The 15,677-nt window shown below is 41.3% G+C and overlaps 1 protein-coding gene across 1 annotated transcript in view; it reads left to right on the plus strand.

Annotated features, from left to right (window-relative positions):
• The window catches only part of snd1 (staphylococcal nuclease and tudor domain containing 1), a 204,344-nt gene that overhangs the window by 34,255 nt on the left and 154,412 nt on the right, over window positions 1-15,677 (plus strand). Inside the window, exons 12-15 of the mRNA XM_038739206.1 lie at window positions 8,239-8,339; window positions 9,969-10,079; window positions 11,643-11,715; window positions 15,521-15,662. Of these exons, the coding sequence (XP_038595134.1) occupies window positions 8,239-8,339; window positions 9,969-10,079; window positions 11,643-11,715; window positions 15,521-15,662 (427 nt within the window). The remainder of the gene's footprint in view (window positions 1-8,238; window positions 8,340-9,968; window positions 10,080-11,642; window positions 11,716-15,520; window positions 15,663-15,677) is intronic.

Raw genomic sequence — 15,677 nt, forward strand, 5'->3', positions numbered from 1 at the left:
TGGAGATGCAGGTGAATAAAGAAGCAACGTGTTGTTAAATGTTGTTTAATACCCGCTGTCTATATGCACTGCCGTCTAAAATATGCTGATAATGCGCTCCAGACCAACACGAACCTGACAGTGCTCCAAGATCTACGATGTCCAGGTAGAAATTTAGAGCAGTTTATTGTGTTTTTACTTGCCTACTATATGGCTAATAATCAAATGCCATTTCCACCACATAGCTTTTGTTTACAATTTCTGTACTGTTTGAGTTTTGCCTTTGTGAATGCAAACTGGAGCAGTTGGAAAATTGAAATGTCTCATCCTCGCATTGGTTTGATTCAGGAACGAGACCTTTTCGGTGTGAGCCCGCCCTTAAGTGTGATACAATTATACATGTTTTTACCAGAGTGCATCAGTGGCCCTGTTTTTACTGGCATTAAAATGCATCTTGTACAGCTCTAAATGCAGACGGGAGTGCACTCCATTTGGTGTTTAGAGATTTTGATCACTGAGGCTACAGTTGGTGGTGATGGTGGTCATCAGGGATTTGTTTAGTGTGAATGCAAATGGAACCTTGACCACCTAACTAGTGTTGTAATATGTGAAAAGCAAACAAACCTCGACCGTGAATTACCAGCTACTCTCTCTCGCTCTAGTGTTATCCAATGACTTTCTTTTTTATCTCTACTTAGCATTTTTCTTGATCTACCTAGAACTAGCCTCAAACTTCCCTTCCCTGTCATTAAGCTATTTATAATGATGAATATGCACTCACTGGCCACTTTATTAGATACACCTGTTCAATTGCTTGTAAACTAATCAGCCAATCACGTGGCAGCGACTCAATGCATTAGGCATGTAGACAGGGTCAAGACAACTTGCTGAAATTCAAACCAAGCATCAGAATTGGGAAGACGGGGGATTTAAAAGTTGGTTTGAATGGCATGTTTGTTGATGCCAGACCGGCTGGTCTGAGTATTTCAGAAACTGCTGTTCTTGTGGGATTTTCAAGCACAACCATCTCTAGGGTTTTACAGAAAATGGTCAGAATAAGAAAAAATATTCGGTGAGTGGCAGTTGTGTGGACAAAAATGTCTTGTTGAATGGGTAGACTGGTTTGAGATGACAGAAAGGCAACAGTAACTCAAATCACCCCAAGTTACAACCAAGCAGAATACCATCTCTAAACGCACAACACGTTTAACCTTGAAGCAGATGGACTAAAGCAGCACAAGACCACACCGGGTGCCACTCCTGTCAGCTAAGAAAAGGAAACTGAGGCTACAATTCGCACAGGCTCACCAAAATTGGACAATAGAAGATTGGAAAAACGTTGCCTGGTCTGTGTCTCGAATTCAGCTGCAACATTCGGATGGTCAGAATTTGGCAACATGAAAGCATGGAACCTTCCTGCCTTGTATCAACAGTTCAGGCTGCTGGTGGTGTAATGGTGTGGGGGATACTTTCTTGGCACACTATCGGCCCTGTAGTACCAATTGAGCATCGTTTAAACACGACAGCCTACCTGAGCAATGTTGCTCAGGTAGATAATGCACCATGTCACAAAGCTCAGATAATCTCTAATAGGTTTCTTGAACACAACACTGTACTCCAATGGCCTCCAGAGTCACCACATCTCATACCAATAGAGCATCTTTGGGATGTGGTGGAAAGGGAGAGTCGTATCATGGAGGTGCAGCCGACAAATCTGCTGCAACTGGTATGAATATATTTATAAGGTGTACCTAATGAAGTGGCGCGTGTGTGTGTGGGGGGTTGGGGGGTACATGTTAGGGCTGGATATGTTAACGCGTTATTATTGCATTTACATCTTGTTAACGTGTTAATTAAGGCTGACAATTATTTTATGTCACGTTAATACAATTTTTATTATTTAGAAAGTCCGTTGCTCACTGGCTCTGAATACACATACAGTCAAAGCATGGGTCACAGGAGGGGTAGGATGTTGATCAGCCTGCAAATCACCCAACCAAACAAGCAGCGGAGGGAGGCTTTGGCAGACTACGCTGGCTGCAGCTTGTGGAAGAAGTAGATAAACAAGACAAGCGATCAAATGCCATAGCTTAGTGGATAGCTACACACTGCATGCTGATAGGTATTGGGGATGATGTTGGAACGTTCTTAAAATCGCAACGGAGTCGCTTGGCCCCACGGGGTTGCTCTTTGTTCCGGTGATCAGACCGAGAGACGAGCGCTCCGCGTGTAAATGGCACAGCTGTAGCTTATTTAATTTTATGTTAAAATTATAGGCTAACGTTACATAACTTTACCTGATAGGCCTTCATTTTTGCGGGGATGCTCTGCCATGTGAATTTCCTCCTGTTGATGTCCTGTTTTGTAAACCGTAAAAGATTCTGGAAACAAACAAACAGCGAGGATGAGTCTCTCTTGCAAAGAATTGTGCTCCGTGTTGCGTCCAAAAAGTTCAAGACAATTCAACATCGGTGCAGGGCGGGCACTTTACCTCACTTAACAGAGACGCTTGCTACTGAACAGACTGTTTAGGCTGCTCCCTGATGAAAGAAAAATGTTTCTGCTGATACCTGTTCAGAAAAAAACCCCAAAACAGATTCATATATGTTAACCTGTTGCTCAGAAGGTGCCTGTTATGACTGTGGCTCTGTACAATTAACTTGATTTAACAAGCAGTCTCTAATAGCTTTGGTTTTATATTTGATTTGATTACATTAATGTTTAAGTTGACAAAGTGTACAATACACTACTTTAGAATTCATTGTTCAATTTTGTGCATAACTATGCGATTAATCGCGAGTAATTACATAATGTTCTGCGATTAATCGCAGTTAAAATTTTTAATCGTTGCCCAGCACTAGTATATGTATGATTAAATATGCCACTGTATTCTCCTACATTTGATTAGCGTTGAAGTTGGGTCTCCCATGTGTGTGCTTTATTGGCTCTTAGGTTTAAGTAGAGAGCTCTTGCCAATTTGCCAGTAGTACATCCTCCTCCTTCCTCAGTCTGTAAAAATCAATAACGAAAAAGCCCTGGAACGTTGCTTCCCTCCCATTCCTTTACCCGTGTGTCTTAGTAATAATAAAGCTCTGAATTGAACATTCTGTCACCATGTATGATTTTTGCACACCCTGAAAAAACTTCAGGCTTTTGAAGGTACAAGTATCACCCTTTAGCTGTCAGGGAAATGAGAAAGAATTAGTTTGGATCAAATGATCACATGCTCTCTTTTATTTGTGAGCACAATACTTGACCCTTAAGGTTTCAGTGTTAATCTATGCTACCTTTTTGCCTACTTGAGTTGTCAAGTTGTATTGTAGGTAGGCGCACACAAGTGTACAGATGCATGTTGCACTCCAACAAGGAGAGGAGTTTAGTCGACCCACTTACTGTCATCCTGTGTCTGAACACTACGCTCTATAGAGACAGATTTGGAGCAGTAAGTATTAGTAGAAGACTCTAAGACCACTGCTTTCCCTGAAAGTCTGCACCAGAGAGCTCCACTTTTATCTTTCTCTTTTCTATTTCCTCTACGACTTAAACCGAGACAAAGATTTTACCTCCAATAGTGGAGTAATTGGGCCTTGATCCGGTCGATTTTTATAAGGGAATGCTCTGGGTCTTCCCTGAAAAGGAGAACTGAAAGAAAACCTGAATCACATACAGAGATGTAACTGCAGATCTTATTGTCAGATCCCAAAATGTGTATCTTCGCATCATCTGGCTTAATCTGGACTTGGCCAAAGATGATCGTCCTGTCCAGTCACATGGCTCGGTTATCAGATTGATTACTAGTATTCCCATTGACAACATTCCCTTTTAAAACTCAGAGTGCCTAAGAGTACAGTATATTGCATGAATTGGGAAACGAGCAGATTTCCCCCTGACTAAACTGTCTAGGATGTGACTAAGCATTAACTATGAGATTCAAAGCTGTAATGCCACCACTCCGCTTTAGGAGAATAAAGCAAAATTAAATGCTTTTTTTTCTATTAAAACCTCTATTTCTCATTTCTATAAGGAGAGCATGGTGCTTTTGATCTTTTATAAAGCATATCTAATATTCATTCAAAAGACTGCCTTTTTTTTTCTTCTTTTTTTGGCCAAGTGGAGTCTATATTTGATAGCTTTCAGAGGCAGAAAGGAGCTAGTGCAATGTCTGGTCTTTGAAAGAGGACTTCACAGCTACAGGTGGAGATGAAATCTTGTCTTCTTCACAGCACTAACTCCAGCACCTATACATTGTTGATCAATTTCATGTTGACAGAACTTTTAGGATTTTTTTTTTTAAAATTAGTTTATTATCACTTAATTAAAATGATTGAAATAATTAATCTGATTTTGTGATGTTTTTGAACATAAAGTGGCATTTAGAGGATTGTTTATAGCATGTTTCACTATCACAGAGTAACTCATTAAACCATATGTCAAAAAACCTGTTGGGAACTATCCTTTTTTAAGGTTGGCTACAGACTCATGTCTGTCTCCCTTTCTCGCTCATATACGGTAAATCCCCACCCCCATTGAAATGGCAGGGCTTGCATGGTGAAATAATCCCAAAAAGCTTGATTTGGCTAACTTTATAAGTAGTGCTTCTTGTGCGCCTGGGTCTCAGCCTCAGCAGAAAAAACGTCCAGTGGAAATGTTGCATTAAGCCACTTATCAGGGTTGAGCACATTTGGATAATCCTGCGTGCTCAAAGTGGCTCCTGTTATGCAGCTGCTTGTGTAGTACAGTTAGCGCCAGAGTTTTCCCATCTTAATGGTGTGCATGTGAGTGCATCTTTGCACTGAGAATGCAATGTGGTGTTTATTTGAGAGAGTGAGACTTGATTTTAGGGGAAAGCTTGAGGTATATGCGTTCAAGCAGATGCAACGCATGTATGCCGAAGCATCACGGGTCCCATTGTTGAGAATCCAGATGGGGCTCCCTCCTCTTCTTCCTCCTCCTCCCCTTTTTTCTTCTCTACGTTGTGATTAGGTTTTTTCCTTCCAGCACAGCTCATTTCATTAAATGATTGCCAGCTGCGATTACAACCTGCTAAAAACACAGGAACAACTTAAGCAGCACTCTCACTCTCTCTCTCACACACACACACACACCTCTCTCATACCATACGTTTACCTGGCTCTTCCTCTTGCTCTCTTTCTTAACCATCATTCCTCTATTTGTCATATCTTTCTTTACCTCTTAAGGGCTTAAAGATGTCCAGAGATTGCCAGCTGAACTGTTATCATGTGCATTACCACTGAGAACCCCAACCGGCTTAAATGCGCTTTTTGATTACAAAGCGGTCTGCACAAGTAGCTCACTATTTTTCTGTGTTTACTTGTTGGCAGATAATTTTTTAAATATTGCAATGAAGAGAACGACTGTGGGAGATGGGTTTGATGAAAAGCTGCAGGTGACAGGTGCTTATTTCAGTTTGAGCAAATCTAAAGCCTCCTACACTTTATCAGGGTAAACAGCCTTTTACTGTGTTCCTGTCTGGGAAAACTGCTCATGCTGAGCCCATGTTGGGCTATGATTATTGTTGCTCATGATAAGGCACAGGCATCCTCTATAAAGGTCTTGTCAATTAAGATCACCTCAAATAACACTTTAGCAAGCAATGAAACAGAATCATTCACATGCATATGATCGTGTCTATGTATACTCCTTATCTATCCATATCTCTCCCCCACTTTCTAGTCTATCCACTACCTCTCCCCCTCTGTCTCACTCTCCCCTGGGGGGTTCTTATAGATAGCTTTGCCTTATCAGGAGATCAGTTAGATGGCCCATGGAGAATGGGCCTGGAACTCCTCTAATCTAACATCGCTTGGTCAGAGTTTATAATCTGTCATCACTTCGCTTAATGGTGAACTACTGGTGTTCTGCTTTCACAGCATGTGGCATTCAGCAATATATTTTTGTTTGTGTGTCTCAATCTCATCTTTGTGTTGACTATCATTTTCCTATTTCACATTTCATTTTGTCCTCTAGCCAATTAAATCCTTCCTGTCTTTCATTGTTTTGTTTGTCCTTTATTCCTCATTACCAAAAAACAATGCAAAAGTTTTTGGGTTTTTTTCTCCTTATTTATTTTTTTGATTTGAATGACTTCACTTTTCAATAAGATTGAATAGACATGTTTGGGCTACAAGGAAATGAAGTCATTGAAGTGGGTGTGAGGATAAAATAATTTCCTTCAAAACAGTACAAATGGATTATTTATATGGTTACAAAAATGGATGAAATTGGGGATGTTTTTAAAAGCAAAGATATTGCGTAGTGGTTTGACTGGGACGATCACAACCTAATTCTATTGCTGATACACTGAACAAAATTATAAATGCAACACTTTTGTTTTAGCCCCCATTTGTCAAGATCTGAACTCAAAGATCTAAGACTTTCTCTATGTACATAAAAGGCCTATTTCTCTCAAATGTTGTTCACAAATCTGTCAAAAATCTGTGTTAGTGAGCACTTCTCCTTTGCCGAAATAATCCATCCACCTCCACAGGTATATCAAGATGCTGATCAGACAGCATGGGTATTGCACAGATGTGCCTTAGGCTGGCCACAATAAAAGGCCACTTGAAAATGTGCAGGTCCATCACACAGTACAATGCCACAGATGTCGCAAGTGTTGAGGGAGCACGCAATTGTCATGCTGACTGCAGGAATGTCCACCAGAACTGTTGCCCACGAGCCGTCTCCAAAGGCGTTTCAGAGAATTTGGCAGTACATCCAACCAGCCTCGCAATCGCAGACCACGTGTAACCACACCAGCCCAGGACCCCCACATCCAGCATCTTAATCTCCAAGATTGTCTGAGACCAGCCACCCAGACAGTTGCTGCAACAGTCGGTTTGCATAACCAAAGAAGTTCTACACAAACTCTCAGGAACCGTCTCAGGGAAGCTCATCTGCATGCTTGTCGTCCTCATCGGGGTCTTGACCTGACTGCAACTTCGCAAAGCCATTGAAGAGGAGTGGACCAACTTTGCACAGGCCACAATCAACAACCGGATCAACTCTATGCGAAGGAGATTTGTTGCACTGCGTGAGGCAAATGGTGGTCACACCAGATACTGACTGGTTTCCGGACCCCCCCAATACAGAGAAACTGCACATTTTCGAGTGGCCTTTTATTGTGGCCAGCCTAAGGCACACCTGTGCAATACCCATGCTGTCTGAAACAAAAGTGTTGCATTTATAATTTTGTTCAGTGTAATATGACTGATAGAATATGGGTACTATTAATGTATCTTATGGTACAAAAGGATGAAAATGTTGTCTCATAAAGGATAAATGCAATGTGTGGTACAGATGCTACTATTCCTAGAATGAGTTCCTTTTGATTTTTAGATTTAAATTTTTTCCACCTCTAATTCATCTATGAACACACACAATTTTTGTGCTATAGCAGTTTTAGATATATATTCCTTTTTGTATTTAAACAGTGCAGGACACTATGGCCTCCAAAAACATAATCCATCACCTGCTATTTCATCTGCTCTTGAAATGCAGACAGCACTTCCTGCTGAAAAATGCACTACAACACATCCATTCTGCCTTGACAGAAGCTCCTCTCTCCCTCACATCACCATGTCCTCATCCTGTCCATCTAATGACAAGCCCATGTCGTTCCATGTCCTGGTTGGCGTCTCTTTCATCTCCCTGTAATAGGCCTGTCTGCATTTGTCTCTATTTGAGTGTCTATGCTATGACACTGATGCAGAGCCAGATTCCCACATATTTTTCCTTCCATCACACTTGCCCCGACATGGTTGACACGTAGCTGTTAAACTGTCGATTGTGTGTACCGGTATGACTGCATTCCTGCTGTTGGCGCTGTCTGACTGTGTCTGGCCCACAAAGCAGGCTTTCCCCGTCACATGCCTGTGGATATGCACACAGCTGAGTAACAAAATTGTGTCTTCAGGGTGGGTGGATTGGAGTCTGTCCCTAGGGAGCTGTTTTGAGAACACACAGTGTAGGGTCATTTGGGTTCTATCACTGTTCTGTGTGTGTGTGAGAGAGTGTGTATTGTCCCAAACACCCACAGTGTGTTAATACTCCTCCTCTGGGGAGATCTACAGTGCTGCCTGACATGATTCACACTGACTGGGGGGTGACCTTGAGAACTAGGACAAACACACACCCACACGAGTTAGAATGTTCCTTATATTAATTATTACTCTAACTAGTTTTACTTTCAGTACTCTTGATTTTTGACTGTTTGTTTGATTTCTTCTCTTGCCCTTTTAGGTCAACGTGACAGTTGACTATATCAGAGCGGCTACCGGTCCAGGAGAAGGAACCCCTGCCTTTGCAGAACGCACTTGTGCTACGGTCACCATTGGCGGCATGTAAGTAACAAGCCATGGTATACCACACTGAATAATACACTTTTGTTTTATTCTTTCAGGTTTATTCTATTGTTGAACAGTCATGACAAGCTTGCTGTGTAAATGAAACATGACTTTTTATTTCTGTATTTGCAGTACACACTGCCTTAAGCTTCCAGTGGGACTTAATTACAAATATACAGCCCTTACTGGCAGATCATACAGTATGTAATTTGTCAGTGTAAGAGACTTCACATTTTATTATATTACACTAGCTGCATCCCTGTGTAAAACTTTTTAAAAGTTAGGGTTATCTGATGTGAGACGGCACAGAATAATCACTTGTAAATGCTTAGAACTTTTAATCTCCCCATGAATCACAAAGTAACCTGAAAGTGCTTCTTTGTGTTTTTAATTTTCATGAGAAGGGTCGCCTCAGTACAAGCAATTATTTTCTGTCTACAAACACTGCTTGGAAGAAATCTGGTTTATTTGTACGGAACATGTATTTGAACGTTATTAAAACTATGCAAGGCATTCAAATTTTATCAAAACTAAAAACTGGGCAGAGGAGCTCAAATGCCACATGACACAGAGTTCAGTGTTTCCCCTAGGAGGGGTAGACCTCCGAAACTACTAGTGTCGAATCTAATTCTGTTCAGGCTAGTCACTTTTACATACTGCGACCAATAGATAGGGCCCTATGAAATCCTTTTTAATTTGTTACCAGATTATGTAATTTTTTTCCCCCCAACTTCCATGTTTTCTGTTTCCGTGTTTTACAACTCAAAACAAATTTTGTCATCAAAAAGTGTGTAATCATGTGGTGGATGAATAACATTTCAAAAATTCAATAATAAAATATTACATATTGAATCAATACCGATGAATGAAGTATCATGCAACATGGAAATACTCAAATGTATATGCACTTATTTATGGGGACAGTTCACAATAGATATATTGCAACAGTAGGATATTAAAATACTATCATACTATTTTAAAGGGGTGGGGGGGTACATATGGAAACATGCATCTTTGTCGTCAAACCCACAGTCTTTGGCCAGCTACACCAGCCGCTCTGCTAAAGCCATACTAGGTGGGGGGATAAGGCTAAGAAGCTTGGAGCATACAGGAAGTCCACCTTGTATGATATAATATAAAGATAAACTTAAAAATACTTTGCTGTCTGTTGCCCTCAGTTTTTTCATCCAGTTAACAAGGTTTGATGGATATGTAGGTCATGCAAAACATTTTGTTGGTGACAATAGGAATGAAATATTGTCATTTACCATACATACAACATAGGCACTGGATGACACAAGCACAATGCTGAAGAGTTTCCTTCCTGTCCCTTTATTTCTTTCTCACACACTTCAACTAGAGCACTGATGTCCAAGGGCTAGCCACTAAGTGCTGTATTACATACAACAGCACTCTCCTCTTTCTGTCCTTCTTTCTCTCATCTGTACTTCAGTAAAAAAGCGAGGAATTGGTTAGTCAAGTATACATTTGAGTGACCTTACTTAGCAAAGCCACCTTAAGGATTTGTCATGTCCTTGTTTTCTTTGTGTTGAGCTAGCTCACTTAAAATTCAGTTTGAAGCCAAGGGATTTTGCTTATTAATCAAATTTACCCCCCCCCCCACAGTAACATAGCAGAAGCTCTGGTCAGTAAAGGCCTGGCCACGGTCATCAGATACAGACAGGATGACGATCAACGCTCCTCCCACTACGACGAGCTGCTTGCTGCAGAGGCACGGTGAGGAACACGCACTCTTTCGCACCAAACGCTTTCAAATCCACTCCTTCCGTCTCTCATTTACATGAAACCTACACACTTGCCATAATAGGTCTGTCAAACGGATGTTCATGCTCATAAAAGCACTGTTTTTTTTGTACTTCAAATAAAAACCTAAGCATGTGCACATACTACACCAATCTTTTACACAAACCTTTTTTATACAGACTCACTCATACCCTGCCATTCACGAGTTATGCATGACCTTGCCAAATGTTGCGCTTAGGAAATGGAAGAGAATTCATTATGACCTTGAGGCTTTTTTTTTTTTTTTTTGCTTTTATATTTGCTTTTGCATCCAACATGGAACAGGTGAAGCAAGTCACTTGTTGTTTTTCATAATTTATTTCAACAGCTCCATAAGTCAGAGCAGTTGCTGCACTTTCCCCAGGAAACATGTCTTTGCTCTCACACATTCACATACATTTATACCTTTTTTCATACATACAGGCTAAATCAGAGGCTCTCTTTACACAGGCCCTATGGCTATAATTATATGGAGGTGCAGTGGAGAGATTTAGTACGAGCTTTATCACTCTACCATAGATTAGGATCTGCTGGCTATAGGTAGAGCAGATGCAGCCACAGCCTCTTTTTATAGGACTAACTCTTTCACTCCCCCTTTTTCTCGTACAGTGTCACTGCCCACCCGCCCTCTTTTTCTGCTCTCTCCCTCCTCCTGCTTCCCTTCTTCTTTTGCACATTTTGTCCTTAATTCTCCACCTTAGCTGTTTTCAATTTATCCTTCTTTGGCCTTGCTCTTCTGTGTCTCCTCTTCTCCCATTCGTCTTTCTCTCTCCCCCTTTCTTGCTCTCTCTCTCTCCGTCCCTGGTGGGGTCTTATTAGAGTTGATGAGAGGTTTCTGTCTATAGCCTTGGTTTTATTTTTAGTTTCCACTGCACAAGGCCAATGGCCCTCAGCCTGTAAGAAACCTCCTCCTGGCTATTAAATGTACATATATGCAGTACATGCTTATATTAAATGTACACGCTCTGTCTTAGAGGCAATGGTTGGCCTCCCAGTGACCCATAGGTGGCATGATTCTACTCCACAGCCACAACCTCAGTGGTCATCTTCATCTGATTCAGCCCTTGAGGGTTTTTAAAGCAGAGATCACTGTAACCAGTCATCATCGCTAAACCCCTGGCTGGCTCTACAGAAGCAACCCTTCTCTCTATTTCTCCTCATCCCTCCATTCTAACAATAATATCTCTTCCATTATAATTTCTCTACCACCATTTGCACTTTACATCTCAAGCCTATAGATTATCTGGGTCGGGGGGGATAAAATCCTCCCTCTAGCGCTTCCAGTTGAGCCCTAATGGCAGTTCAGGGAAGAGAAACTGGTATGAATTTACATCCTACTTCACAAAGCCACATTGGCTCCCTCTTTGTATCTACAGTTATTACTCAAAGAGCTGCCATTTCTCAGGCCTGTTAAGCCTCCAGCCTTGTGCTTCCTCTATGTATTATCATGATGCTTGAGCTATGTTGGTGACTTGTTTGTGGTTTGACTGACTGCAGGGCTATCAAGAATGGGAAAGGGCTGCACAGCAAGAAGGAGGTTCCCATCCACAGAGTGGCTGATATCTCTGGGGTAGGTATCTTTTTATGTATTCATAGGTTATTCTACACAAGCGGATGAAAGCTTTTCCATATTGTGTAATGGGACAAGCATCTTAACTACTACATTAATTTAATTTAACTACTGACTTGTTCTATCACACACAGTAATTCTCATAGCCGGTTTCCTCATCTTAAAGAAACTTAAAAATAATCAGTGCCATTAATAAAACCATCACTGGTGCTTGGTCCTAGCTTGTTTACATGTGCCCAGAGGCTTGATAGAGGCGTAATTTGGCTAATGAAGCCTGAATGGGAGTGCTCACCAAATGAACATTAGCGTGGGGAACCCATAAAATCTCTCAGCAACGAGTAATGGGCTATTGGCACACATTCGTTTTAAACATGTTTTTGTTCGCAGAACCCTGGAAGCTGGCTTTTAAATTTGATCCATATGATGTGTCTACTGTTGCTTACTCTGTTTTTCGATCTGTAAATCTGTGAACGTCAGTCATGTTTTACTTGCATTACTACTGGTAGAGACCCCTGTTTATTTCTAAAGGGACATTTCCTTTTTCGGCAGATGTGCTTTAGTCCTACATGACTGCAAGCTGTCAGAGTACACTTCTGTACCCAAGTGCAGTCTTTAACTCACTCTACGCTGCAGTGTTGTAACTGTCCAAAGTTGTCAAACTGAGTGGCCGGGTTAGATGAGCTCACATCGAGAGCAGAGCAGAGCAGCAGAAATCAACTGAAGTCTGTACTGACAGTAGTGATACGAAGATGAAATGCTGGCACTTTAATATGGTCATTGTTGCTTGCTAGGTACTGTTCTTGCTGTTGGTGTATTTTTGACATTGTATTATAGTGGTGGTTATGGTGTGTTTCCCCTTCACTCTGAAGAGCTATCAATATCTGAGATTAAAGCGCTGTATCAATGTAATGTAGTGGTAGTAGTTGTGGTAGTAGTGGTGGTAGTAGTAGTTATGGTAACTCCCTCTGCTGGCTTTGTGAGTGCATGGACAGCAATGCGTTTTCTTTGACAAAGTCATTCCAGCTGCTTTAGCTTCACTGGATAGGCCCCTGTCTGCACATCCTCTCTGACCAATCTGTAGTACCTGCAAGTGCAGAAAAAAGCACATTGTTGCTCACTGACTTCCCACCTACGGACAAGTCAGAAGTCATGTCCATTTGAAATGACCACCATGACATCACCCTCACGCCTTCATAGTTATTTTAACTCAAAATGCTATCAAATCTCCCAAAAAGTTATGCAACAGCTGTAACATCCTTCATTCAGAATTGTTTGAGTGCCTTCACATATCTCTGTAGTTGTCGACTGGCCATCTCATATACATTTTAATAAGCCACTACGTGGTCTACCGTGAATGACTCGAAATTGAATATTGGCACCTAATTTTTTGTCTCACTTGAGCTCCCTTGTAGTACTACTAGTACTACTACGTGTTGTCTCTGGAGAGACATTTGGTTAAATTATTCAGGCCCTCTTGTTCTGTAGTATTGGTGGTGGTAGTAGTTGTGGTGGTGGTATATTTTTAATTTTTTAATTTTTTAATTTTAGCTCAATGGTCCAGTTTGTGGAAATGTACAAGCTCTAAGTTACTCTTTAAAGGGCCCTCGCCTTGCTTTTGAACAGAGGCATTCAGCCAAGTTATTAAAGCTCTTTAACACCAACAGGACTTTAGAGTCTGGCTAATAACTCTGACATTGCTCTGCATAACTGCTCTCAGATGTTATGTTGTTCCACGTTGTCATCATCGTAACCTCCCTATGTCTTATTGTGTCAGCGGCACGGATAAATTATTCGACCCTGTAAAAATAATTATGACAGGGAATTGTTGTGCTGACTGAGCAGCCCTGTGCTGTTTCATCAGGGGCTTTAGTGCATTTTATACTCATAAACCCCCCAAACTTAACTGGCTACGTGCAGCAATGACTTGGGAGTAATTTCAGGGGGAGGTGCTCAATAATTAATTTACTTTAATAACAAGAAAAGGCAATATATGCCAAACCCTTTTTCCAACTGGAGATTTCAGATGTCTGACTCATTTAAAAACTGTCCCAGTAACCCAGCAAAGGCTGTGTTAGTCTTTACATTTTAATATGATTGTGCTGTGTCACGCATTTGTGTGACATCAACACTGTGAAGCTCCCCTTTATTAGCGTCACCGTGTCGGCTGTTTGGGTCAGTGCCATTATATGCAGCTGCAACTAACTCCCTCCCTTAATATTTGTGTCATTTTCCAATGGGACACACAATATTTGCAGCACGACCAGGATCGTTGGCAGTCAGTACTGGTAGGTGTGCGTGCGTGCGCGTGCACTAGTTGTTTGGCTAGGCTAATGTAATGAGCATTCTAAAGGACCAAAATAGCAACATTGCCCCCCACAACAGTATCCCTTCCCTCTTTTCTTTTCCTTTTCTTCTCTGTGATACACGCCTGCACACAGCTGAACACAAACACAGGTGCACCCCCACAAACACATGGAAATACACACTGCTATACGTCACCATCCTTTAGCTTGGTGGTAAAGGTTTGCTGAAAGGGATTATGTACATTGAGTGGGATCCTGTCACAAATAGAGCAGAGATAGCTTTATAAATGTATAGTGTAGGAGATGAACAGAGGTGGTGGGAGGAGAGTAGATGAAGCACTTGACTCACCTCATACCTCTAAAGGTTGCATAATGAGGTCCTCTCTTCTCTCATGTCTCTTCTTTTTTTTCTGAACCAAGTTAGACAGCACAGCCCACTCACTGCAGGTGCTGCAAATTTGTTTGTGTGAACGACAGAATGTTTGGTTCTGTTGTCTCCCACTCAAGGGGCTATTTTGGTCTGGAGTGAGTAGAGTTCAGGTAGTGCATCTTATGGCTAAAGCATATAGCCTTTACTACCGATTTCATATGTTTGAGTCCCACTAGTGAAGAGTGTTGCATGATATTACTACCCTTTGTGTTGTGTACCAATCCCCCAAAGCAGGAAAAAAATCAACTCATCTAAAACATTTCCTATGAATGTTTTGTAACTTTTGTTTTTTTTTTCAGCCTGAGCTCTCACTTTCTCTTACAATAGAGAATGAAGAATGCATTTGTTATTTCTGACTTTATGTGTTTGAGCTCATCCTCCCTCTAAGCCTTTGCTCCTACCCCTGTGGCCACACTGCCGCACACTACACCGGCCCATGACTGACTGTCCTGTTGTGCCTACATGTTCCTGCCTGGAGTAGGCACATATTAAATTATGTTTTACCGTTTATGAATCTTCCCCTGCCACTGCATCACCAGCCCTGCTTGAATACACATTATTTAGCTCTGCTTGCAATTTTGGTCCGGGCACCACAAGAAGCTAGTGACTCACCCTTACAGATGGAGATGGAGGCAGGAAGTGGAGAGAATTGTTTTTGATCACATGAGGTTCCACACGTGTCATGGAGAAGTGGAGCGGACTTCATTAGGCCAGACCGAGATTTAAAGATGCCTGGAAAAAGCCCACAGATAAACCTATTTAGTCTGTCCTGAGTTTTTTTGAGGATGCTGTATCAAGGTTGTTTTTTGTCAAACAACAATATTTTATTTTCACTGAGGTTGTTGGTTGTTAAATAATTAATGCATAAGATATGACATAAAATCTCCTGTTCGCCAGAATATAGAGGGTGTATTTGCTTTACAACTGTCAAATAGTTAACTAAATATGTTTACAAATATTGAAATACCATGTCAATAGATTTGATACAATAAATTTTACATTCCATCAAATCGTGCTCTCTCTACAGCAGTATCTAACATAATTTCTCTTTTTTTTTTTTTTTGTCCATTAGGAGACACAGAAAGCCAAGCAGTTCTTGCCCTTCCTGCAGAGGGCTGGCAGGTCAGAAGCTGTGGTAGAATACGTCTTCAGCGGCTCGCGCCTCAAGCTTTACATGCCCAAAGAAACCTGCCTCATCACATTCCTCCTTGCCGGTGGGTAGAGCTTTT

Source organism: Micropterus salmoides, unplaced genomic scaffold (assembly GCF_014851395.1).
Source record: "Micropterus salmoides isolate LMB-PRFRI ecotype aquatic unplaced genomic scaffold, ASM1485139v1 Ms_hic_scaffold_23, whole genome shotgun sequence".
In the NCBI taxonomy this organism is placed as follows: domain Eukaryota; kingdom Metazoa; phylum Chordata; class Actinopteri; order Centrarchiformes; family Centrarchidae; genus Micropterus; species Micropterus salmoides.